Source organism: Tachysurus fulvidraco, chromosome 8 (genome assembly GCF_022655615.1).
Source record: "Tachysurus fulvidraco isolate hzauxx_2018 chromosome 8, HZAU_PFXX_2.0, whole genome shotgun sequence".
Classification (NCBI taxonomy): domain Eukaryota; kingdom Metazoa; phylum Chordata; class Actinopteri; order Siluriformes; family Bagridae; genus Tachysurus; species Tachysurus fulvidraco.
The window spans coordinates 2,687,257-2,712,256 of record NC_062525.1 but is presented as its reverse complement, the minus strand read 5'-3'; the positions used below and the strand labels follow the sequence as shown (position 1 = coordinate 2,712,256).

At 40.5% G+C, this 25,000-nt stretch overlaps 3 protein-coding genes across 5 annotated transcripts in view; 1 reads left to right on the top strand and 2 right to left on the bottom strand.

Moving 5' to 3' along the window:
• Nucleotides 1-4,733, bottom strand: part of LOC113652069 (transmembrane protein 150A-like) — a 10,926-nt gene extending 6,193 nt beyond the window's left edge. Inside the window, exons 1-2 of one of the 3 annotated variants that reach the window (XM_047816941.1) lie at nt 4,519-4,733; nt 1,194-1,241 (exon numbers count right to left, since the gene is read on the bottom strand). In XM_047816941.1, the coding sequence (XP_047672897.1) occupies nt 1,194-1,241; nt 4,519-4,583 (113 nt within the window). In that variant the 5' untranslated portion in view covers nt 4,584-4,733. Of the gene's footprint in view, nt 1-33; nt 153-1,193; nt 1,242-4,518 lie in introns of those variants that run through there. The other 2 variants (XM_047816939.1, XM_047816940.1) reach the window with 2 other exon arrangements.
• An 11,917-nt stretch (nt 4,734-16,650) lies between these two features.
• zgc:92749 (Elongation of very long chain fatty acids protein 6-like) lies at nt 16,651-23,355 on the bottom strand. Its single transcript, XM_027160985.2, has 4 exons — nt 23,189-23,355; nt 19,006-19,137; nt 17,940-18,091; nt 16,651-17,602 (listed from the first exon to the last, which is right to left on the bottom strand). Exons 1-4 carry the CDS (start codon nt 23,272-23,274, stop codon nt 17,160-17,162), a joined length of 813 nt encoding a protein of 270 aa, XP_027016786.1. The 5' UTR covers nt 23,275-23,355; the 3' UTR covers nt 16,651-17,159.
• A 230-nt stretch (nt 23,356-23,585) lies between these two features.
• uros (uroporphyrinogen III synthase) overlaps nt 23,586-25,000 on the top strand; it is a 6,986-nt gene continuing 5,571 nt past the window's right edge. Inside the window, exons 1-2 of the mRNA XM_027160986.2 lie at nt 23,586-23,878; nt 24,152-24,228. Coding sequence (XP_027016787.1) covers nt 24,166-24,228 — 63 coding nt within the window. The 5' untranslated portion in view covers nt 23,586-23,878; nt 24,152-24,165. The remainder of the gene's footprint in view (nt 23,879-24,151; nt 24,229-25,000) is intronic.

Here is a 25,000-nt window from a genome sequence, read left to right as displayed (position 1 = left end):
CATATCAGAAATTCCCTGCCTCTAATTGTTCACCGTTTGTTCTCGATGTCAGTGTGTTTCAAACCCTTTTGTAAGTAACCGGTGGAGCTGGGGCTGATGGGTAATGTAATGCCAGTAACATTCCTGACATGGAACATTTTCTGGAAACATCTTCATGTCATCATCAACTTCTATGAAAGGATCAGAGATGCTGCAACATGACATTTTGCCCCCAGATACATTGTCCCGACTGCCCCATGTCTCCTGATCAGGTTTAATGATTGACAGCTGATTGGTGATTGGTTCCTTGTCACGCCTGCAACGATTATGTCCCCGTTGGCCCCTTGTACTCTGTACACCCTGTGTTCTGTTGTTTTTGTCTTACTTTCCTTATATGGTCATCATTTCCTGTTGCCTTTTGAGTTACTAATTGTGAGTAAGGTGCATTTTACACCTTAACGTCCCTGACCTCCGACTGGGCAAAACAAAGGAAACACCCCCCAACTCGACAAGTGACCACATGGCTGCTGTCATCATCAAACGAGTTTATATTGATATTTCTTTTAGCTCAGGAAACACAGATGTATCAGATGAATGGGGAAGTATTTTGAATACACCAGAAAGTCTGGCTCATTATAAATATATCGATATTCAATGTTAAACTTTTTTATATTTCTGTAAAGTTGCTTTACGCCTCAGTGTCGGGAAATCGGTGAGCAGTCATGTCAAAGGTCAGAGGTCAATTTAGAGATTAAGTGAGATTAAAGCAATCATTATTAATTCCTACATGTCATAATAGAGAGAGAGAGAGAGAGAGAGAGAGAGAGAGAGAGAGAGAGAGAGAGAGAGAGAGAGAGAGAGAGAGAGAGAAGAGAGAGGGGGAGAAAAGAAAGGGAGAGAGAGAGAGAGGTAAGACGAGGATATATTATAGATATATATTTTTCTATATATTTGGTTACATCTCCCACTTTTCTATCTATATCTCTTTCGAATATGCATCTATATACACTTTATATCTCTACTCTCTGCTCTTTCCTCTCCTCTCTCTCTCTCTCTTCTTCTCATCTCTCTTTCCTACTCTTTTTATACCTGCCCATTTCTCTCTCTCTCTCCTCTGTCAGTTTCTCTCTCTCCTCCTCACTCTGTCTGATCTCTCCTCGTCTATATGTGCTCATATCTTCCTAGAGAGAGAGAGAATGTCATAACTGTGTTACCAGTTGTTTATAGGGCAGACGTGCTGGTTTTCTACAGCCATCGTGTATCTGGAGAGAGAGGGAGAGAGAGAGAGAGAGAGAGAGAGAGAGAGAGAGAGAGAGAGAGAGAGAGAGAGAGAGAGAGAGAGAGAGAGAGAGAGAGAAAAACAAAAAGAAAACATAAAGGACAAAAGAAAAAGGTTAAGAATTTTTGTGTGTGTGTGTGTGTGTGTGTGATAATGGTAGAGTGTGTTTGTATTAGAGTGTGTATGTGTTAGAGTGTGTGTATGTGTTAGATTGTGTGGGTGTGTGCATGTGTGTGTGTTTGTTTGTGTTTGTGTGCTGTGACAGCGGCGTGAACACTGGCGCACAAAAACACCCGGGAAGCGCTTTACACCCCCTTTTTCTGCAGCGCTGAAGGAAAGGCAGCGATTCATCATCGCAGACAGCATCGGTAAAATCGGCTACAAGGCCGGTGGCCAAAAGTGTGCCAAACCCGAACGAGACAATTAGGAGTGGCTTTAAACTCTTCACCCTCCGGGAGAAGGAAAACTAGAGTAGGCTGGCTCAGCACTGAAGAGGGACGCAAATTTAGACATCGGGATGATAACGGTGGTTTCTTTCCTTGCCTCTGTGTCCCGCCGCTACACGATCACACAGAGCTGCACATCATCCACTCTTCACCTCTGCACCTATTTCACTGCACAAAATTAAAATAAAAGGCACTATATTTTCCACATTTCCTGCCTCTGTGTCTTTGTTCCTGTGTCCCGTCTCACCACGCTACACTGGTGGAGAATGCAGGCAGGGGACAAGGTCCTGTCACCACCGCTTACTGTGGAGCAGTTGCTGCAGCATCTTCTGCCCTTGGGAGCTCTGCAATAAACCACCCGCACTTGGGAGCTCTGCAATAAACTACCCGCCCTTAGGAACTCTGCGATATACCACCCACCATTGGGAGCTCTGTAATGAACCACCCTCACTTGGGAGCTCTGCAATTAACCACCCGCCCTTAGGAGCTCTGCAATAAACCAGCCGCCCTTGGGAGCTCTGCAATAAACCACCCACCCTTGGGAGCTCTGTGATATAAAACCCACCATTGGGAGCTCTGTAATGAACCACCCACCATTGGGAGCTCTGCAATGAACCACCCACCATTGGGAGCTCTGCAATGAACCACCCACCATTGGGAGCTCTGCACTGAACCACCCACCATTGGGAGCTCTGCAATGAACCACCCACCATTGGGAGCTCTGCAATGAACCACCCACCATTGGGAGCTCTGCAATGAACCACCCGCCCTTGGAAGCTCTGCAATGAACCACCCGCCCTTGGAAGCTCTGTAATGAACCACCCGCCCTTGGAAGCTCTGCAATGAACCACCCGCACTTGGGAGCTCTGCAATAAACCACCCGCACTTGGAAGTCGAGTGGCTGGGGAGGGCCTGGTTTATCTTGACCTGGACCTCACGAAGGGTTATTGGCAGATTGCCCTGGCTCCAGATGCTCGGCCCACGCCTTTAGCATCCCCAGAGTTCATTGGCAGTACTGGCTCTTCCTGTTCAGCCTCCATGGAAGCCTATGACATTCCAGAGGCTGAGAGACATAATCTTGCGTGACCACACCGACAGTTTGCAGCCACCTACATAGACGGTGTAATAATCCACTCCACCAGAGGACTGCTGCAGCCACAGGACAAGAAGATCCAGGCAGTGAAAGAGTACGCCACCCCAACACCAAGAAGCAGGTATGTGCCTTTCTGGGCTTGGCAGGCTACTACAGAAGATTTGTGCCTAACTTCTTCTCTATAGCCTGCCCCATCATACCTCACCGAGAAGGGCTAACCGGGCTGATCGCGGTGGACGGAGGCTGCCGAAAAAGCTTTCTACCGCCCGAAAAAGCACTCGTCAGCCTTCCCGTCCTGAGAAACTCCAACTTCCCCTTCACCATCCACACTGATGTCTCAGACACAGGACTCTGCACCTTCCTATCTCAGCCCCGCCGAGAAGAATTACACCAAAGTGGAACAAAAGGCCCTGGCAATTAAGTCGGTTGTCGAGGAGGTATGTTACCACCTCGCAGGGCACCAGTTTACCATGGTTACGGACGGCTCGCCCCTCCAGTGGATGGTAACTCAGTAGTTCCTTTCTCTCCAGGACTTTTTGTTTCAGGTCAACCACCGAGCCAGGACCAGTGTATGTGTTTGTTTGTTTGTTTGTTTGTGTTTGTTTGTTTGTGGTTGCGATGTAAATTTACACAAACATTAATCCAGATCTCAACAAGTCCTACACAACAACTTTGTTTTCAAACATAACGAGGTGACCCGAAATTTCTATTTCTTTTAGTAGCGTAGCCTATTAGCATCAGTTGATCTAAAATTCAATTCAATTCTAGTTTATTTCTATAGCACATTTTACAATTGACATCGTCTCAAAGCAGCTTTACGCAACATAAACATAGAACAAAAGTTTAATATAAAGAATAATATAAAGATTAACATAATACAAAAATGTAAGATTAAAGATTAAAGATCTTAAAACACACAGGGACCGGCCCTTTATCACAGTGACTCAAAAAAAACAGTAAGAAAGTGAGATAAAGTGTAACAATGATAAAAACAGAAAACTATAAATCATTAATAAAGACCAGAAGAATGGATGGAGTGAAGACTGAGGTTTAGTGAATAAATAACTGTGGAAGAGCTTCTTCACTCCACGCTCACGTCCTCATGAAGCCTGTAAGGTACTCATGGAGCTCTGAGGTCAGACAGGAAGTGAGGTGGGGAGTTAGAAGGTTAAATTATAACTCTTACGGTCTCACTGCTTCAGACCTCGACATAAAGATGCTGTCGCTGACGAGCTCGAGGAAATGTAGTGTGATATTAACCACCGAACCGACAAGGACGCCAACTTACGGCTGAACTTTCACTCAGAATACAGGGAGTTTATTTATTTATTTATTTATTTATTTTCACATTCAGTTCTTCAGTTCTAAAGTCTATAGTACAAAGAAAGAAAGAAAGAAAGAAAGAAAGAAAGAAAGAAAGAAAGAAAGAAAGAAAGAAAGAAAGAAAGAATTTTTTAAATTTACTCTCACTTTAATCCCAGATATTAGCCAAATGCTTTATAATGTAAATAAACTGCAACGTAAGGTTATTATAAAAGGAATAAATAATGATATGCAAATTAATTACACACACACACACACACACACACACACACACACACACACACACACACACACACACACACACACACACACACTAGATATTAACATCCTCAGTCAAAGCCATTTTAAGCGTCAGTGGTGTTAATGCTGTGGTTAATGATGGATCTTCTCACACTCACACAATCCACGCTCCTGAGATGGTGCTGAGAGGCAAAGTGACAGGTAAAATCACCCAAAGTGTCATTATTCCACACAATATCAGGAGAAAACATCTGCTCTGCCAGATTCCCTCATCTTACTTCCCTCAGGATCACGTCGTACTGTCAGCGTCCCTCCAGAACGTCCAGCTTTCTCTCAGAACGCTTCACTTCAGCCCTCTGACTGCGGACCCGAAAACTCCTCCCCCCACTCAGAGCACCAGGTTTCACAGCCAACAAGTTTACTGATGACTTTTTTTTTCACTTCAGTTAGACATTTAGGCAGTTATACAGTGAGAAAGTTATACAGTGAGAAAGTTATACAGTGAGACAGTTATACAGTGAGAAAGTTATACAGTGAGACAGTTATACAGTGAGAAAGTTATACAGTGAGACAGTTATACAGTGAGAAAGTTATACAGTGGGAAAGTTAGGCAATGAGAAAGTTATACAGTTAGGCAGTGAGAAAGTTATACAATGAGACAGTTATACAGTTAGACAGTGAGACAGTTATACAGTTAGGCAGTGAGAAAGTTATACAATGAGACAGTTATACAGTTAGACAGTGAGACAGTTATACAGTTATACAGTGAGACAGTTATACAGTTAGACAGCTATACAGTGAGACAGTTAAGACAGTTATACAGTTAGACAGCTATACAGTGAGACAGTTAAGACAGTGAGGCAGTTAGACAGCTATACAGTGAGACAGTTATACAAATATACAGTTAGACAGTTAGACAGCTATACAGTGAGACAGTTATACAAATATACAGTGAGACAGTTAGACAGCTATACAGTGAGACAGTTAAGACAGTGAGGCAGTTAGACAGCTATACAGTGAGACAGTTATACAAATATACAGTGAGACAGTTAGACAGCTATACAGTGAGAAAGTTATACAAATATACAGTTATACAGTTAGACAGCTATACAGTGAGACAGTGAGACAGTTATACAGTGAGACAGTTATACAGTGAGACAGTTAGACAGTGAGACAGACAGTTATACAGTGAGACAGTTATACAGTTGGACAGTTAGACAGTGAGACAGTTATACAGTGATACAGTTATACAGTGATACAGTTATACAGTTAGACAGTGATACAGTTATACAGTTAGACTGTGAGACAGTTAGACAGTGAGACAGTTATATAGTGAGACAGTTATACAGTGAGACAGATATACAGTTAGACAGTGAGACAGATATACAGTTATACAGTGAGACAGTTAGACAGTGAGACAGACAGTTATACAGTGAGACAGTTATACAGTTGGACAGTTAGACAGTGAGACAGTTATACAGTTAGACAGTTAGACAGTGAGACAGTGAGACAGTGATACAGTTATACAGTTAGACTGTGAGACAGTTAGACAGTGAGACAGTTATATAGTGAGACAGTTATACAGTGAGACAGATATACAGTTAGACAGTGAGACAGATATACAGTTATACAGTGAGACAGTTATGCAGTGAGACAGTTATACAGTGAGACAGTTATACAGTGAGACAGTTATGCAGTGAGACAGTTATACAGTTAGACAGTGAGACAGATATACAGTTAGACAGTTATACAGTGAGACAGTTATACAGTGAGACAGATATACAGTTAGACAGTTATACAGTGAGACAGTTATACAGTTATACAGTGAGACAGTTATACAGTGAGACAGTTATACAGTTATGCAGTGAGACAGTTATACAGTTAGACAGTGAGACAGATATACAGTGAGACAGTTATACAGTGAGACAGTTATACAGTGAGACAGTGAGACAGATATACAGTGAGACAGTTATACAGTGAGACAGATATACAGTTAGACAGTTATACAGTGAGACAGTTATATAGTTAGACAGTGAGACAGTTATACAGTTAGACAGTGAGACATTGAGACAGTGAGACAGTTAGACAGTTAGACAGTTAGACAGTGTCCAGAAGTAAAAGTCCAACCAGGATCAAAGCACCAGAGGAATAAAACACAGTTTTCAGTCAATAATCCAAACGAGCTGAGTGTCAGGCTGAAGGGCTCGTACACCACACACACACACACACAAACACACACACAAACAAACACACACACACACACACACACACACACACACACACACCACACACACAAACAAATCTCACACACACAAATCTCACACACACACACCACACTCTCACACACACATTACACACACACTGACCACACTCTTACACACACATCACACACAGACACGCATACACTTAATGAACTATCAAATTACAGACCTATCTCACACCTCCCGTTTATGTCTAAAATACTTGAAAAGGTTGTGTCTGTTCAACTGAGCTCCTTCTTACAGGAGAGCAACATCCTTGAAGAGTTTCAGTCAGGTTTCAGGCCCCATCATAGCACAGAAACTGCACTTGTTAAAGTTACAAACGACTTGTTCTTAGCTTCGGACCAAGACTGTATGTCACTATTAGTTCTACTTGACCTTAGTGCTGCATTCGACACTATAGATCACAACATTCTTCTAGATCGCTTACAATATTACACAGGTATTCATGGTCAGGCTTTAAGCTGGTTTAGATCCTATCTGTCTGACCGATACCATTTTGTAGAATTAAATGGTGAATCCTCCAGTTTACTACCAGTTAATTATGGGGTCCCTCAAGGATCAGTTCTAGGACCTCTGCTTTTCTCTATATACATGCTTCCATTAGGGAACATTATTAGAAGACATGGGATTAGTTTCCATTGTTATGCTGATGACACACAGTTATATATCTCATCAAAACCAGATGAAATAGCCACAGTGTCCAAATTAACTCAGTGCCTTAGAGAGATAAAAGACTGGATGAGCTGCAACTTTCTATTGTTAAACTCCGATAAGACTGAAATACTACTCATAGGTCCAAAAACCAGTGCACATAAACTCTCACAACTTAACTCCCATTTAGAGGGATGTACTATTACAAGTAGCTCGACAGTGAAAGACCTCTGTGTTATATTAGACAGTAACTTGTCTTTTAAAAATCATATCGCCTATACTACCAAAACAGCCTTCTTCCACCTTAGAAACATTGCCAAGCTGAGAAACATCCTGTCTGTATCTGATGCTGAGAAGCTAGTTCATGCGTTCATGACCTCTAGATTGGACTATTGTAATGCATTACTAGGTGGTTGTCCTGCATCTTTAATAAATAGGTTACAGTTAGTCCAAAATGCAGCTGCCAGAGTTCTCACTAGGACAAGAAAGTATGACCATATAACCCCAATGTTATCATCTCTACACTGGCTACCTGTTAAGTATAGAATTGACTACAAACTGCTGCTACTTACGTACAAGGCTCTTAATGGTTTAGCTCCCATGTATCTAACTAGTCTTCTAACACGTTACAATCCTTCACGCTCTCTGAGATCACAAAACTCAGGACTTCTGCTAGTTCCCAGAATATCTAAGTCTACTAAAGGTGGTAGAGCGTTTTCTTATTTAGCTCCCAAACTTTGGAATAGTCTTCCTGATAGTGTTCGGGGCTCAGACACACTTTCCCAGTTTAAATGTAGATTAAAAACTCATCTCTTCAGTCAGGCGTACACATAATACATCCCATAATATGATGCACCAGTACATCAGACCAGCACATTTTTATGAACGGCAGATATGTTAATCCCTTTCCACTGCTTTTCTCTTTGTACCCATCCCGAGGCATCCAGACACTGTACCAGCTCCCATCGTCCTCTGTGGGACGAAGCCTTTGGACATCCACTGAGCCGAGGCCCACTCTAAGAATCCTGAGACATCTCCAGTTAGACTCTGTGGTACTCAGAAGATCAGAAGTCCTTAAACCTCACACCAATACAACATTTGTTTGACTGTATATTACAATCACACCCCCAGTGTCACCCATATGAGGATGGGTTCCCCCTTGAGTCCGGTTCCTCTCAAGGTTTCTTCCTTTACCAATTTAAGGGAGTTTTTCCTCGCCACTGCTGCCTGAGTCACCTCAGACTCGCTCATAGGGGAATAAATACATACACACTGTGAACTATATACATCTAATAATAATCTAGAATTTTTATTCTGTTAATTCTTATTTCCTTTATTATTCGTTATTTCCTTTATCATTAATTATGTTTACCTTCTGCTTTATGTTTATGTTCTGTAAAGCTGCTTTGAGACAATGTCTATTGTAAAAAGCGCTATACAAATAAACTTGAATTGAATTGAATTGAATTGAACTTACACACACATCACACACACACATCTCACACATCACACTCAACAAAAAACGCACACTCAACACACACACACCACTCAACACACACACCACACATACACACACTCAACACATACACACACAGACTTTTACACAGAAACACAATCGTTTTAATCCATATTTCTACAATGTTAAACATGAACACAACACCATTACAATGGTCTATATAGTGTGTGTTGTTCACATTAACAAACACATCACCTACAGTTTTGTACATTTTTACTGTAAAGCGTTAACCACAATAATTACTTAATGACATGTTCATGTACTTCAGTCTGTAAAATTTTATTTCTTTTTTTTATTTGTTTCCTATGAAACTTTAATTGACTTTTTTTAATTTCAGAAATACAATTTAATACAATAACATCACATGGAATATGAGGTCACGTGGCCGAGAAGCCGGAGATCTGATTCGGATAATGAAGCTTCTGAGATTTGAAGATGCTCAAACAAAGGAGAAAACACAAAGGCATCCATCGTCGTTTATTTCATACAAACATCCAGCCTAAATAACCATGAACCTCTTTATTACTGTATAATAAATTATATAATAAAAAAATAAATATCAAATCTCGTCTGCAATTCAGAAACACATGGACGTGAACTCCAAACAGAAAGTCTCGGTCTTTATTGAACATGGCAACGTCATTGCTGTTATGTCATGTCATGTTATGTTATATGTTATGTTGTTATTTTATGTCATGTCATGTTATACTGTATGTTATGTTGTCATTTTATGTCATGTCATGTTATACTGTATGTCATGTCATGTTATACTGTATGTTATGTTATGTCATGTTATGTTGTTATTTTATGTCATGTCATGTTACGCTATATGTTATGTTGTTATTTTATGTCATGTCATGTCATGTTATACTGTATGTTATGTTATGTCATGTCATGTCATGTTATGCTGTATGTTTTGTTATTTTATGTCATGTCCTGTCATGTTATGTTATGTTGTTATTTTATGTCATGTCATGTCATGTTATATGTTATGTTGTTATTTTATGTCATGTCATGTTATGTTATATGTTATGTTGTTATTTTATGTCATGTCGTGTTATACTGTATGTTATCTTGTCATTTTATGTCATGTCATGTTATACTGTATGTTATGTTGTGTTATGTTATGTCATGTTATGTTGTTATTTTATGTCATGTCATGTTACGCTATATGTTATGTTGTTATTTTATGTCATGTCATGTCATGTTATACTGTATGTTATGTTATGTCATGTCATGTTATACTGTATGTTATGTCATGTTGTTATTTTATGTCATGTCATGTTATATTATATGTTATGTTGTTATTTTATGTCATGTCATGTTATATTATATGTTATGTTGTTATTTTCTGTCATGTCCTGTCATGTTATGTTATGTTGTTATTTTATGTCATGTCCTGTCATGTTATGTTATGTTGTTATTTTATGTTGTGTCATGTCCTGTTATTTTATGTGTTATGTTGTTATTTTATGTTATGTCATGTCATGTTATGTTATGTTGTTATTTTATGTCATGTCATGTTATGTTATGTTATGTTGTTATTTTATGTCATGTCCTGTCATGTTATGTTATGTTGTTATTTTATGTTGTGTCATGTCCTGTTATTTTATGTGTTATGTTGTTATTTTATGTTATGTCATGTCATGTTATGTTATGTTGTTATTTTATGTCATGTCATGTTATGTTATATGTTATGTTGTTATTTTATGTCATGTCATGTCATGTCATGTTATGTTATGTTGTTATTTTATGTCATGTCATGTCATGTTATATGTTATGTTGTTATTTTATGTCATGTCATACTGTATGTCATGTCATGTCATGTCATGTTATGTTGTTATCTTATGTCATGTCATGTTACACTGTATGTTATGTTATGTTATGTCATGTTATGTTATGTTGTTATTTTATGTCATGTCATGTTATGCTATATGTTATGTTGTTATTTTATGTCATGTCATGTTATACTGTATGTTATGTTATGTTGTTATTTTACGTCATGTCATGTTATACTGTATGTTATGTTATGTTGTTATTTTATGTCATGTCATGTTATACTGTATGTTATGTTATGTTGTTATTTTACGTCATGTCATGTTATACTGTATGTTATGTTATGTTATGTTATGTCATGTTATACTGTATGTTATGTTGTTATTTTATGTCATGTCCTGTCATGTTATGTTATGTTATGTTGTTATTTTATGTTGTGTCATGTCATTTTATGTTATATGTTATGTTGTTATTTTATGTCATGTCATGTTATGTTATAAGTTATGTTGTTATTTTATGTCATGTTATACTGTATGTTATGTTGTTATTTTATGTCATGTCATACTGTATGTTGTGTCATGTTGTTATTTTATGTCATGTCATGTCATGTTATGTTATGTTGTTATTTTATGTCATGTCATTGTCATGGCGGGACACAGGCGAATGCGGATCCATTTGCAGTTACTATTTTAATGGGCAAAAAACAGGAAACAAACAACGAACAAGCAGGCAAAAACAGATCAGAACACTGAACAGGACAGGGAACAGGAACAGAGACATAAACAGACAGCACAGCACATACTAACAATGACTCACAACCGGGAAGTGAACAAAACAGAGTACATATAGTGAACGAGAACCAATCACAAGACGGAGACAAAAAAGACTAAGACAAAGCATCTGGGGAAGAGATTGAGTGCAATTAAATGTCCATGGTAACAAATAGGTGGGCGGGGTCAACAATTAACAGCAGGCAGAAACAAAGGAGAACACAGACAGACTCATTACAGTCATGTTATATGTTATATGTTTTGTTATTTTATGTCATGTCATATGTTATGTTATGTTGTTATTTTATGTCATGTCATGTCATGTTATATGTTATAAGTTATGTTGTTATTTTATGTCATGTCATGTTATATGTTATGTTATATTGATATTTTATGTCATGTCGTCATGTTATATGTCATGTCGTTATATGTTATGTTATATGTTATGTTGTTATTTTATTTTGTCATGTCATGTTATATGTTATGTTGTTTTTTATGTCATGTCATGTCATGCTATATGCTATGTTGTTTTTTATGTCATGTCATGTCATGTTATATGTTATGCTATGTTGTTATTTTATGGTTTTACACTGTAAAACCTTTCATTGTAAATTTACAGTAAAATACAGCCAGCTGGGTTGGCAGATTCTTCCTGTATTTCTACAGGTTTCTTACTGTAAACAACATGTACAGAAAAGTACTGTAATTACAACTGTTTTGTCACACAATTGTACAGTTTTAAACTGTGTTTGTCTACAGAAATAAACTGTATTTATTTCAAAGCCCAGAAAAAATATGCACGTCTTATGAACATGCTGAAATCCCAGCTAACGTTTAATATAAAAGCACTGAAAATACAGCAAAAGAATTTACAAACAGATAAAAAATAAAAAGTTCACCATAAACTAATTGACTTATCCTTGTGTATCCGCGGTGTGTGTATGACTTCCTTCAGCTGAACACAATCAGAGTTATATATAATAATATCATGGCTACGATCTTACGGTGAAGAAAGGAAGTCATATACACTGGGGATGAACATGAAGGAAGTCATTTTCATTCTCACTATTAGTTTAACAATTAACAGTTAGCTGTTAAAAACAACTGGGCAGATTTTTCAGAATTTATTTATTTTTTTAAATAACCCAGAAGTAAAAAGCCTGGAAAAAAAGGAGGATTTAAACAAAATCCCATTCAAAGTCTGTTCATTTTCACAGAAGAGAGAAAACAGTTCTGCTCTTTTTATTGTATTGTTCAGCGCTAGAAGCACTGGCATAAAACATGTTTACATGAATACTGTGAGGATATTTACAGTATACTGTACTATACTGATGAGACGAGGTCAGAGACACAATTCACTCTGCATTAATACATACTGTATGGTTGACAAATGTGATAATATCTAATCTCTGAACAAACTCAAGACCTCACGTTGCTTCTTCCTGATACTCAAGGGTGAAATTGTAGAATAAGGCAATAAGACCTTCAAAACTCAGAGATTGTCCTGAAAATGACAGTAACATAGACAATAAAGATCAATTCAAGATTGTATGTTAGTGATTCTCTTTAGTTGTCTACACACTCGCACATAACCGTGAACTCTAAAACGCACGCTTACTGTACATCTGCCTGAAGGACGACGCCATCTGATTGGGCAAGCAGCTATAGGACGTCCTCCACCTCACATTTTTCACCGAGCAGCTCATAATGGCCATATACTCTATATGTCTCTGTATGAAGAGATCTAAACATTTGTTTTTCAATTCTGCAATTGTTGGAGGTGGGGTTGCATCGATCATATGACGCTGGAGGCATCCAGGAGCTTGCAAACATCTCCTCTCTCTGCACCCCAGTCTCCTTCATGAAGATTTATCTCCTCGATCTTCTGACACTTCAGTTCAAGCGTTTCATAACCTTCACTAGGTAGAAGGGCAGGCCACCATCTTGTGCAACTATACGAGTCAGTAGAACTTGGTTTTCTAGTAGTTCCAGTGTCGTTGCCTCGGATCCTACGACGACTTAGAGTATTTTTTTCTATTACGAAGCCCTATGCATACTTTCAGCTGTGACAGTTTAGATTCATATCTACCTCTAATCTGCCTTAACCGATCATGTCCTCAAGAGTGTTTGGATTCTGCCTCGCTATTTGTCGAGGAACAGTAACACGTTTGGTGAGTTTGGGTCATGTTTTCTTATTTCATCAGGAAGAACTCTAATCATTTACCATCTGTCAGCAGAGGAAGGTCTCTGACCGTCCTTAACAGCACTCTGAATACCTGCTGGCATTATGTTCAGGCCATGACTGTGACACAGAGGTAAAGCAGAGATGCTACTTAAACGTTCAAAAGATGAATCAATTTGTGAAAACAACATTGAAATGCAAAAGAATGCTGGGTCACAGGGGGCTGTCTAATGAAACGTGAACTGATGCTCACACCACTTAATAACTACACACAAGAGTGGTGTGTGTGTATGTTCAGTGTGTGTGTGTGTGTGTGTGTGTGTGTGAACAGCAAAGTGTTGTGTGTGTTTGTGTGTGTGTATGGGTGTGTGTGTGAACAGCAAAGTGTTGTGTGTGTTTGTGTGTATGTGTGTTTGTGTGTGTATGGGTGTGTGTGTGAACAGCAAAGTGTTGTGTGTGTGTGTGTGAACTGCAAAGTGCTGTGTGCGTGTGTGAACTGCAAAGTGTTGTGTGTGTTTGTGTGTGTATGTGTGTTTGTGTGTGTGAACAGCAAAGTGTTGTGTGTGTATGTGTGTTTGTGTGTGTATGGGGGTGTGTGTGAACTGCAAAGTGTTGTGTGTGTTTGTGTGTATGTGAACAGCAAAGTGAGGTGTGTGTGTGTGTGTGTGTGTGTGTGAACTGCAAAGTGTTGTGTGTGTGTGTGTGTGAACTGCAGAGTGTTGTGTGTGTGTGTGTGTGTGTGTGTGTGTATGAACAGCAGTGTTGTGTGTGTGAACAGCAAAGTGGTGTGTGTGTGTATGTGTGTGTATGTGTGGTTATTAATTAACGGATTGCTTTTTACAGTTTACCTGAATTACCTAATTAATTCTTCCGCTCGTCTCTCGAGTCACATTCGATTAATAAAACACTCAACATGGCATTTATTCATGTTGTTTTTAAAACCTTTAATAATCTCTTTTGGACAGCTGTTAGAAAATATTTTCAACATAATTAACTTTAAAAGAAATGTAATATAAAAGTTTTACATGATGTTTTAGGCACCGTTACAGTTTAATACAGTCATTCAGAGTTTACATTAAATATACACATTATGTTTACATTAAAATTACACACAGAGACATGGACAGATGAACACACTGATGGATGGATGGATGGATGAACAGATATTAGGAAATATTCATCCATCTACGGTCGGCATCTACCTTCTAAATACGTCTTTGGACTCGCTGACATGCTAAACATTTATCCCTTATACAGTAAGTGAGCGTGAGGTGAGAGCGGTGAGGAAAAACCCCCTGAGACGACATGAGGAAAAAGGAACCTGGTCATCAACACTGTGACATGATAGAGTGTGAATATATATCATTCTTTTATATACACTGGTGGATGGATGGATAAATGGTTGGATGGATGGTCAGATGGATGGGCATACTGTTGGATTCAAGGAATAAAATATTGATGAATGGATGAACAGATGGATGGCTTCATGGAAGGGTATGCTGGATGTATGGACAGATAGACAGGTATACTGTTGGATTAATGGATAAATGGATGGGCAGATGGATGGATAGATGGATGGAAGGATGGGCTGATGGATGGATAGAGGGATGGACAGATAGACAGGTATACTGTTGGATTAATGGATAATAAACACCATGTCTCCTGATGCAGGAACAAAAAGAGACAATAATGTGGAATGATGTGGACGGATGGGCAGATGGATGGATAGAGGGATGGACAAATGGGCTGATGGATGGATAGAGGAATGGAGGGATGGGCAGATGGATGGACAGAGGGATGGACGGATGGGCAGATGGATGGACAGATAGACAGGTATACTGTTGGATTGATGGATGGACGGATAGGCAAATGGATGGATAGAGGGATGGACGGATGGGAAGATGGATAGATTGAGGGATGGACAGATGGATAGATAAAGGGGTGGACAGATGGGCAGATGGATAGATAGAGGGATGGACGGATGGGCAGATAGAGGGATGGACGGATGGGCAGATGGATGGATAGAGGGATGTACGGATGGGCAGATGGATGGATAGAGGGTAGGATGGATGGGCAGATGGATGGATGGGCTGATGGATGGATAGAAAGATGGACGGATGGGCAGATGGATGGATAGAGGGATGGACGGATGGGCAGATGGATGGATAGAGGGATGGATGGGCAGATGGATGGATGGGCTGATGGATGGATAGAAAGATGCACGGATGGGCTAATGGATGGATAGTGGGATGGACGGATGGGCAGATGGATGGATGAATGAACAGATGGATGGGTATACAGGGACAGAAAACTGGGCATATACATTATAAATAAATACAAATGATGCTTTTAAACCTCAGAACCTCAGAGCTAGAGAGTCTGATATCAGGTCAGATCCCAGGCTGCATACACAATATAAAGGTCAGAGATTAGATCCATAGGAAGCTGGTTAGACGGCACACCTGGTGCGATACTACATTAAAGCATTATAACCATGTAACGGCTGTCCGTTTGGAAGCATGTGAGAGTTACACGTGTTTGATGGCCATTAGATATCATAGAATCTGATCCAGAAGACAGTCACAGTGTTTGATATAGACCAGCAGGGGGCGGTGTTTAGTCCTATGTATTACTGTGTGTTTGTAGATGTAGTGTGTGTTTGTAGCGTAATAGTGTTTGCAGTTTGTAGTGTGTGTTTGTAGCGTAATAGTGTTTGCAGTTTGTGGTGTGTGTTTGTAGCGCAATAGTGTTTGCAGTTTGTAGTGTGTGTTTGTAGCGTAATAGTGTTTGCAGTTTGTAGTGTGTGTTTGTAGCGTAATAGTGTTTGCAGTTTGTAGTGTGTGTTTGTAGCGTAATAGTGTTTGCAGTTTGTAGTGTGTGTTTGTAGCGTAATAGTGTTTGCAGTTTGTGGTGTGTGTTTGTAGCGCAATAGTGTTTGCAGTTTGTAGTGTGTGTTTGTAGCGTAATAGTGTTTGCAGTTTGTAGTGTGTGTTTGTAGCGTAATAGTGTTTGCAGTTTGTAGTGTGTGTTTGTAGCGTAATAGTGTTTGCAGTTTGTAGTGTGTGTTTGTAGCGTAATAGTGTTTGCAGTTTGTAGTGTGTGTTTGTAGCGTAATAGTGTTTGCAGTTTGTGGTGTGTGTTTGTAGCGCAATAGTGTTTGCAGTTTGTAGTGTGTGTTTGTAGCGTAATAGTGTTTGCAGTTTGTAGTGTGTGTTTGTAGCGTAATAGTGTTTGCAGTTTGTAGTGTGTGTTTGTAGCGTAATCCTCCTATTGGTGGCTTTCTGACGAGCATCATAACGGCGCTCAGACTTCCTAATCAATTTCTCCCACTTTGTTCGGAATGACTTTGGCTGCAGTGACATGAAAACATCACATACAATGTAAACCTGTTACCTGATCTGTTCACACCCGAGACATGTGTGTATATATATATATATATATAAAGAGAGAGAGAGAGAGAGAGAGAGAGAGAGAGAGAGAGAGAGAAGGGAGACAGAGAGAGAGAGAGAGAGAGAGAGAGAGAGAGAGAGAGAGAGAGAGAGAGAGAGAGAGAGAGAGAGAGAGGAGACAGAGACGGAGAGAGAGAGAGAGAGAGAGAGAAGAAGAAGAAGGGAGAGAGAGAAGGAGAGAAAGAGAGAGATTATTCGGCTTTAACTCGTCTCTCCTTTGCTGTTTCCTTTCCTCCTCCTTTCACGTAGGACTTGTAGAAGAAGGAGGAGAAGAGCAGCAGGTAGCTGAGGTACATGAGTGATCCCCAGGTGATGTTGCTGTTGGTGGACCTGCACACGGTGTCGTTCTGCCAGATGTACACCAGCGCCAGCACCGTCAGACCCACAGCCATCTGTAGAGTCTGCAGGGCGGTGATGATCATGGCGCAGATTCGAGGGAGCTGAAGGCCGGCCGCTTTGGCAGCGTAGTAACCGTACATGAGCGCGTGCACGGTGAAGTTCATGGTGATGAACCAGCAACCTCCTGCAGCTCGCACCTGATAGGTGTACCACGAGTACAGCAGCACCGTGATGTGGTGGTACCAGTGCAGGAAGATCAGACGCTGCTTACGCAGGACAATAAACACCGTGTCTCCTGATGCAGCAACAAAAACACACAATGATGTGGGATAGAATCTACATTTACTGTACATCTCTAATTATATCTGTTATGTACACATTTTTTATATTTCGTCATACGTTTAAATGTTAATTAGTAAGTAAATAAATATATAAATGATAAAAAAAACACCTAAAACAAAATTAAAGAAATAGCAAATGAAAAACAAACAAACAGACGAGTTGTTTACATTATGACCTCATAACTAAGACACTCACTGAATGTAAAAGTCAGAACAATCCTATAAAACAAACTGGGGTCGTGTGTGTGTATGTGTGTGTGCGTGTGTGTGTGTGTGTGTGTTTGATCTCACCGAGCTCGGGCACCTTGCTGAGGACGAAGGCGAAGGCCCAGAACTTGCTGATGGGGGCGCTGTAGAAGGTGGTGTCACACACGGTCTGTCTGAATCCTCCATTACTGAGGAGGTGCAGCATGTAGGATCCTGTACGCACTGATCCTATTATACTGAACACACAACACACATCAGTCTGCTGCACACACACACACTGAACATACACACACACACACACACTGAACACACACACACACACGCTGAACACACACACACACACGCTGAACACACACATACACACCCACACACACACACACACACACGCTGAACACACACACACACACACACACACACACGCTGAACACACACACACACACACTCAGCACACACACACAGCACACACACACTCAGCACACACACTCAGCACACACACTCAGCACACACACTGAACATACACACACATCAGTCTGCACACACACACACACTGGATCTACACACACTGAACATACACACACTGAGCACACACACACTGAACATGCACACACACACTCAGCACACACACACACACACACACACACACACACACACACACACACACACACTCAGCACACACACACACTCAGCACACACTGAACACACACGCTGAACATACACACATGCTGAACATACACACACACATCAGTCTGCACACACACACACTGGATCTACACACACTGAACACACACACTAAACATACACACACTGAGCACACACACTGAACACAAACACACACTGAACACAAACACACACTGAACACAAACACACATATCACTCTGCTGCTGACACAAACACACAGAGTGTACATGTACATGCGTGAACAGCAGTGATGTGTATTCTCTGTGTGTGTGTGTGTGTGTGTGTGTGTGTGTGTGTGTGTGTGTGTGTGTGTGTTAGTGTATTTTTCCTAGTTTACAGACACAAGGTGATCTCTGACACTGGAGCTTCCCAAAACAAAGTGAATTAAAAGTCTTTTTACTAAAAACTAAAAACTGTAAACCTGTCCGGTTACCGTTTCTATGGTAACAGACACAACCTCTTCCTCTCTCACCTGAACACCGCAAGGCTGAGAGACCAGAGGACCAGAGGAACACGCAGGTCCAACTTCTGTCTGTCTCTCATCAAGTACCGGCCGAGGAAGATAACTGTGGCGTAAACAGTGCACAGCACAAAGGACGTGGTCCTGTAACACACACACACACACACAGTTATAGTTCTACTCAGACTCTTTGATGTATAAACATCATTTATTTACATAATATACAATGAGACAGACAGAAAGACGGACAGACAGATTCAATGACAAACAGACAAAAGGCAGACAAAGAAAGAGAGCACGGCACGTCTGATATGACACACACACACGGCACGTCTGATCTGACACACACACACACAGCACGTCTGATCTGACACACACACACACAGCACGTCTGATCTGACACACACACACACAGCACGTCTGATCTGACACACACACACACAGCACGTCTGATCTGACACACACACACAGCACGTCTGATCTGACACACACACACACAGCACGTCTGATCTGACACACACACACACAGCACGTCTGATCTGACACACACACACAGCATGTCTGATCTGACACACACACACACAGCATGTCTGATCTGACACACACACACAGCACGTTTGATTTCACAATCAGGATCAGGTCAAAGTCAGGAGACGAAGGTTATTCTCCACCCGAACTCTGAACTCATTATACTTGGTAGAGTACAATTTGCGCACGAACACACGCGCACACGCACACACGCGCGCACACACGCACACACACACGCACACACGCGCGCACACACGCGCGCACACACACACGCGCACGCACAAACACACGCACACACACACGCACACACACACACGCACACATCAGAGTAAGGGGTAGTTAAAGGTCTTTTATGGCCATGCAGAACGTGTAAGAGTGTGTGAGTATGTGTGAGAGTGTGACGGTGTGTGTATGCGTAAGAGTGTGTCTGATTGCGTGTCTGTGTGTATATGTGTGTGAGACTGTATGTATGTATGGGAAAGTGTGTCTGTGAGTGTGAGTGAGAGAGAGTGTGTGTGTATGGGAGTGAGAGTGTGAGGGTGTGTGAGAGTGTGAGTGTAAGAAAGAGAAAGGATGTGTGTGAGAGAAAGTGAAATTGTGTGTAAGAGAGAGAGTCTGTATGTATGTGTGTGTGTGTGTGTGTGTGTGTGTGTGTGTGTGTGTGTGTGTGTGTGTGTGATAGACATGTTTGTAAAGACAGCTCATGGCCGTGTCCTCAACTGATCCTGCACAATAGAGACTTTGGACATTTACTCTTTCATCTGCTTCATCCTCATCGTCGGTCACACAGTTATAACTGTAAGAGAATTCAGTTACTGACAGACAGATGGACAGAGAGGCAGAGAGACCAGCAGACAGACAGAGAGACCAGCAGACAGACAGAGAGACCAGCAGACAGACAGAGCGGCAGAGAGACCAGCAGACAGACAGAGAGACAAATAGAAAAGAAGACAAGCAAACTGAGTCAGGAAGGCAGAAAGAAATTCAGAGAGGCAGGAATGCAGATAGACAGGCATAGAGGGAGGCAGGAAGGCAGACTGACAATCTGAGGTGCAGGAATGCAGATACACAGGCATGTAGGCAGATGGACCCACAGATACACAGATGGACCCACAGACAGACAGATGGACCCACAGATACACAGGCATGTAGGCAGATGGACCCACAGATACACAGATGGACCCACAGACAGACAGATGGACCCACAGATACACAGGCATGTAGGCAGATGGTCCTACAGACAGACAGATGGACCTACAGACAGACAGATGGACCCACAGATACACAGATGGACCCACAGATACACAGATGGACCCACAGACAGACAGATGGACCCACAGATACACAGGCATGTAGGCAGATGGACCCACAGATACACAGATGGACCCACAGACAGACAGATGGACCCACAGATACACAGGCATGTAGGCAGATGGTCCTACAGACAGACAGATGGACCCACAGATACACAGATGGACCCACAGATACACAGATGGACCTACAGACAGACAGATGGACCCACAGACAGACAGACAGACAGACAGACCCACAGACAGACATGTAGGCAGTTACAGACAGAAATAAGGAGAAAGACAGCTATACAGGAATACACTGGCAGACAGACACGTCGGCAGAGACAGACAGATTTAGAACAGCTTTCATTTTGTATCTTAAACCAATTTGAATAAAGGATCATGTCTCTTCTAAACAACGGAAATCATCACAAGAGGCGTCAAAAAACCCCAAAGTGTACAGGACTGCTGTTTACACTGGGAACGTCATGTCTCACGTCTCATGTCTCAAGTCTCACGTCTCAGGTGCACAAGCAGAACCACTGCTGAGGAAAGACTCACACGTTTCTCAGATAACTTCTACTTAAAGTTCACTGCAGAAACCAGGGATATGGATGGTGTGATTAAACGGAAGGATGGACGGATGGATGGAGTGATGGACGGATAAATGGATGGATGGATGGAGGGATGGTGTTATGGAGTAGTTAAAACAACAAAAACAACGACAACAGAATTTCTAACCAAATGTGAGCAAAACATAAAACATAGACTTTAGACAACCAGATAGACAATCAGTCGGACAGACAGAGAAACAGACAGACAGACAGACAGAGAGACAGACAGACAGACAGACAAACAGACAGACAATCAGACGGACATATAGACAATCAGACGGACAGACGGACAGATAAACAATCAGACGGACAGGCAGACAGACAGACAAATAGACAGAAAGACAAACAGACAGACAGATAGACAGACAAACAGACAGAGAGATAGACAATCAGACAGACAGACACACAAACAGACAGACAGACAGAGAGAGACAGACAGATAGACAATCAGACAGACAGACAGAGAGACAGACAAACAGACAGACAGATAGACAATCAGACAGACAGACAGACAGAGAGACAGACAGTGAGACAGATAGACAATCAGACAGATAGACAGACAAACAGAGAGAGAGAGACAGACAGTGAGACAGATAGACAATCAGACAAACAGACAGACAGACAGACAGACAGACAAACAGACAGACAGAGAGACAGACAAACAGACAGACAGATAGACAATCAGACAGACAGACAGAGAGACAGACAAACAGACAGACAGATAGGCAGACAAACAGACAGATAGACAATCAGACAGACAGACAGAGAGACAGACAGATAGACAATCAGACAGACAGACAGAGAGAGAGAGAGACAGACAGTGAGACAGATAGACAATCAGACAGATAGACAGACAAACAGACAGACAGATAGACAATCAGACAGACAGACAGAGAGACAGACAAACAGACAGACAGATAGACAGACAAACAGACAGAGAGATAGACAATCAGACAGACAGACAGACAAACAGACAGACAGACAGACAGACAGACAGAGAGAGACAGACAGATAGACAATCAGACAGACAGACAGAGAGACAGACAGACAGACAGATAGACAATCAGACAGACAGACAGAGAGAGAGAGACAGACAGTGAGACAGATAGACAATCAGACAGATAGACAGACAAACAGAGAGAGAGAGAGACAGTGAGACAGATAGACAATCAGACAGATAGACAGACAAACAGACAGACAGACAGACAGACAGACAAACAGACAGACAGAGAGACAGACAAACAGACAGACAGATAGACAATCAGACAGACAGACAGAGAGACAGACAAACAGACAGACAGATAGGCAGACAAACAGACAGATAGACAATCAGACAGACAGACAGAGAGACAATCAGACAGACAGACAGACAGAGAGAGAGACAGACAGTGAGACAGATAGACAATCAGACAGATAGACAGACAAACAGACAGACAGATAGACAATCAGACAGATACATAGATAGATAGATAGATAGATAGATAGATAGATAGATAGATAGATAGATAGATAGATAGATAGATAGAGATTTCAGTGGGACACATTTAAATAGGTCTTTCCTTTCTTTTTTGTCAAATTCTGATTTTTGTTTTATTTCTGTAATCAATATAATACTAAAAAGAAATATGTAGTGCAGTGGAATTTTTAATCTAGACACTGTGATTGATTCATTGGTTGATTCATTGATTCGTTGTTTGATTCATTGATTCGTTGTTTGATTCATTGATTCGTTAAATAAAAAAATTTGGCCAGTTTACTCACCAGTTTTCCTCAAACCATTTAAATGCATTTTTTTCATCGAAATTCCGCTCGAAGTCAAAATACCCGGTAAGTATAGTGTCATTCATGTTAGTTTAAATACAGTGAGTTTGGTTAAGAGAATAATGTGAACTCGAGTGACTCATTCATTTCATCTAAAACTTCAGGGCGTAGTACCACCCTACAGCGTCACCTTTTTCCTGTTAGCCAATCACAGCTCAGCAAACAAGGTAAAACTAGCCAATCATGGATAAAAAAGGCGGGACTAAAATACACAGCTAACCAATAATAATGTGACTCTGACCTCTTCTACTTCCTGGTTGCTTTTTAAAGATAAGTGAAAGATAGATAAAAAATAAAGATGTCTTGAAATACAAATAAATGATTATTTAGAACATATTTAAATAATAGACATAAAACAATAAATAATAACACCTTATTTAAATAATTCTAATCGTATAACGTATCTTACGACCTGTACTTTTAATTTGAACGAACTTTAATTTTGAAAAAAATTAACAGTCAATAGCTGTGTTACTTTACAGAGGACCAGAAAATATAAACAATCCCAGCACTGGAAGTTTATTTGATATATTTACTGATTTATTAAATCATATTTTTATATATAAATACTGTATAAAATGAGAGAAGGTGAACTTTTAAACGCTCGTTTGTGAAGAGCAGGAACTGCAGGTTTATTATTATTATTATTATTATTATTATTATTATTATTATTATTATTATTGAAGGAAACGTTATTTCTAGTCCCATTTCGACATCGTGAGTCATTGTGTAGAGCATGTTGTGTGTTGCTTGTACTGCTCTTGTGCACTTCTCTGTTATCAGTTTTGTGCATGTGTTTATTTTAAGGCGTTGTTCCATGTGCCTTGTGCTCACTCACTGCTTATAAGCGGTTATAAGCATGCACACGCTCCCTGAGTCACATTGCATTGTTTTGTGTAATAGCTACAGGTGACACGATGAAGGTGCTGGTGTTAAAAGAGCCCAGAGAGAGTGAGACTGGAGCAGATCCATACATCAAGGTAAGATCATCACTGATATCCATGCAGTGATGATTGCAGTGTTTCTGACCCCTCTGTCTTACACACCTGAGTGTTTTCTCTTATTTAATTAATACACCTAATTTAACTCATCACATGCTGTTCATTAGCTGATCGGTTGATTCGGGTGTGTTAAAGGAGCAGAAACTCTCAGTGCTGGTAAATAGTGGTCTAGAAAAATACACTCACTTTTTGATCTTCATGATGCTGTTTGTTTGTGTGTGTCTTCTCTGTCCAGGAACGGTTGTGTTTATCCTGGTATAAATAAATATTCACGCGAAGGTCAGCTTCGTTCCATTTATCGTGAACTCCTGATAGTAACGTCTTACACCAGGACTTATTTAGGGGTTTCACAGCAACAGGGGTGCCAATATTTTGTATTTTATTTATTATAAATAATCACAGATAAAATTCATTTAAATTCCAGGTTATAACACTACAAAATGCAGGAGAGTGTGAGAGAGAGAAGAAGAGAGAGCTGGATATATGACAATATTACATTCCTCTCTGGTTCTTCTCAGTGAGTCAGATCATTCGACTCGGTTCAAAAATAAGAGTCGGCAATTAAACGACTCCTTGTCGCTTTTTTCTTTTTTTTTTTTTATTTTGTCTTAATTTGTTCAGTGTGTTTGTTCTTCTTTGCTTAACCATGCCTGAAATCGTACTGTATATTGTCATCACTTTGCATTTCATTCACTGTTTCCTCCTCAGTAAGCACTTATCCAGGTCAAAGTAGCAGAAATCTTCTTTAAAA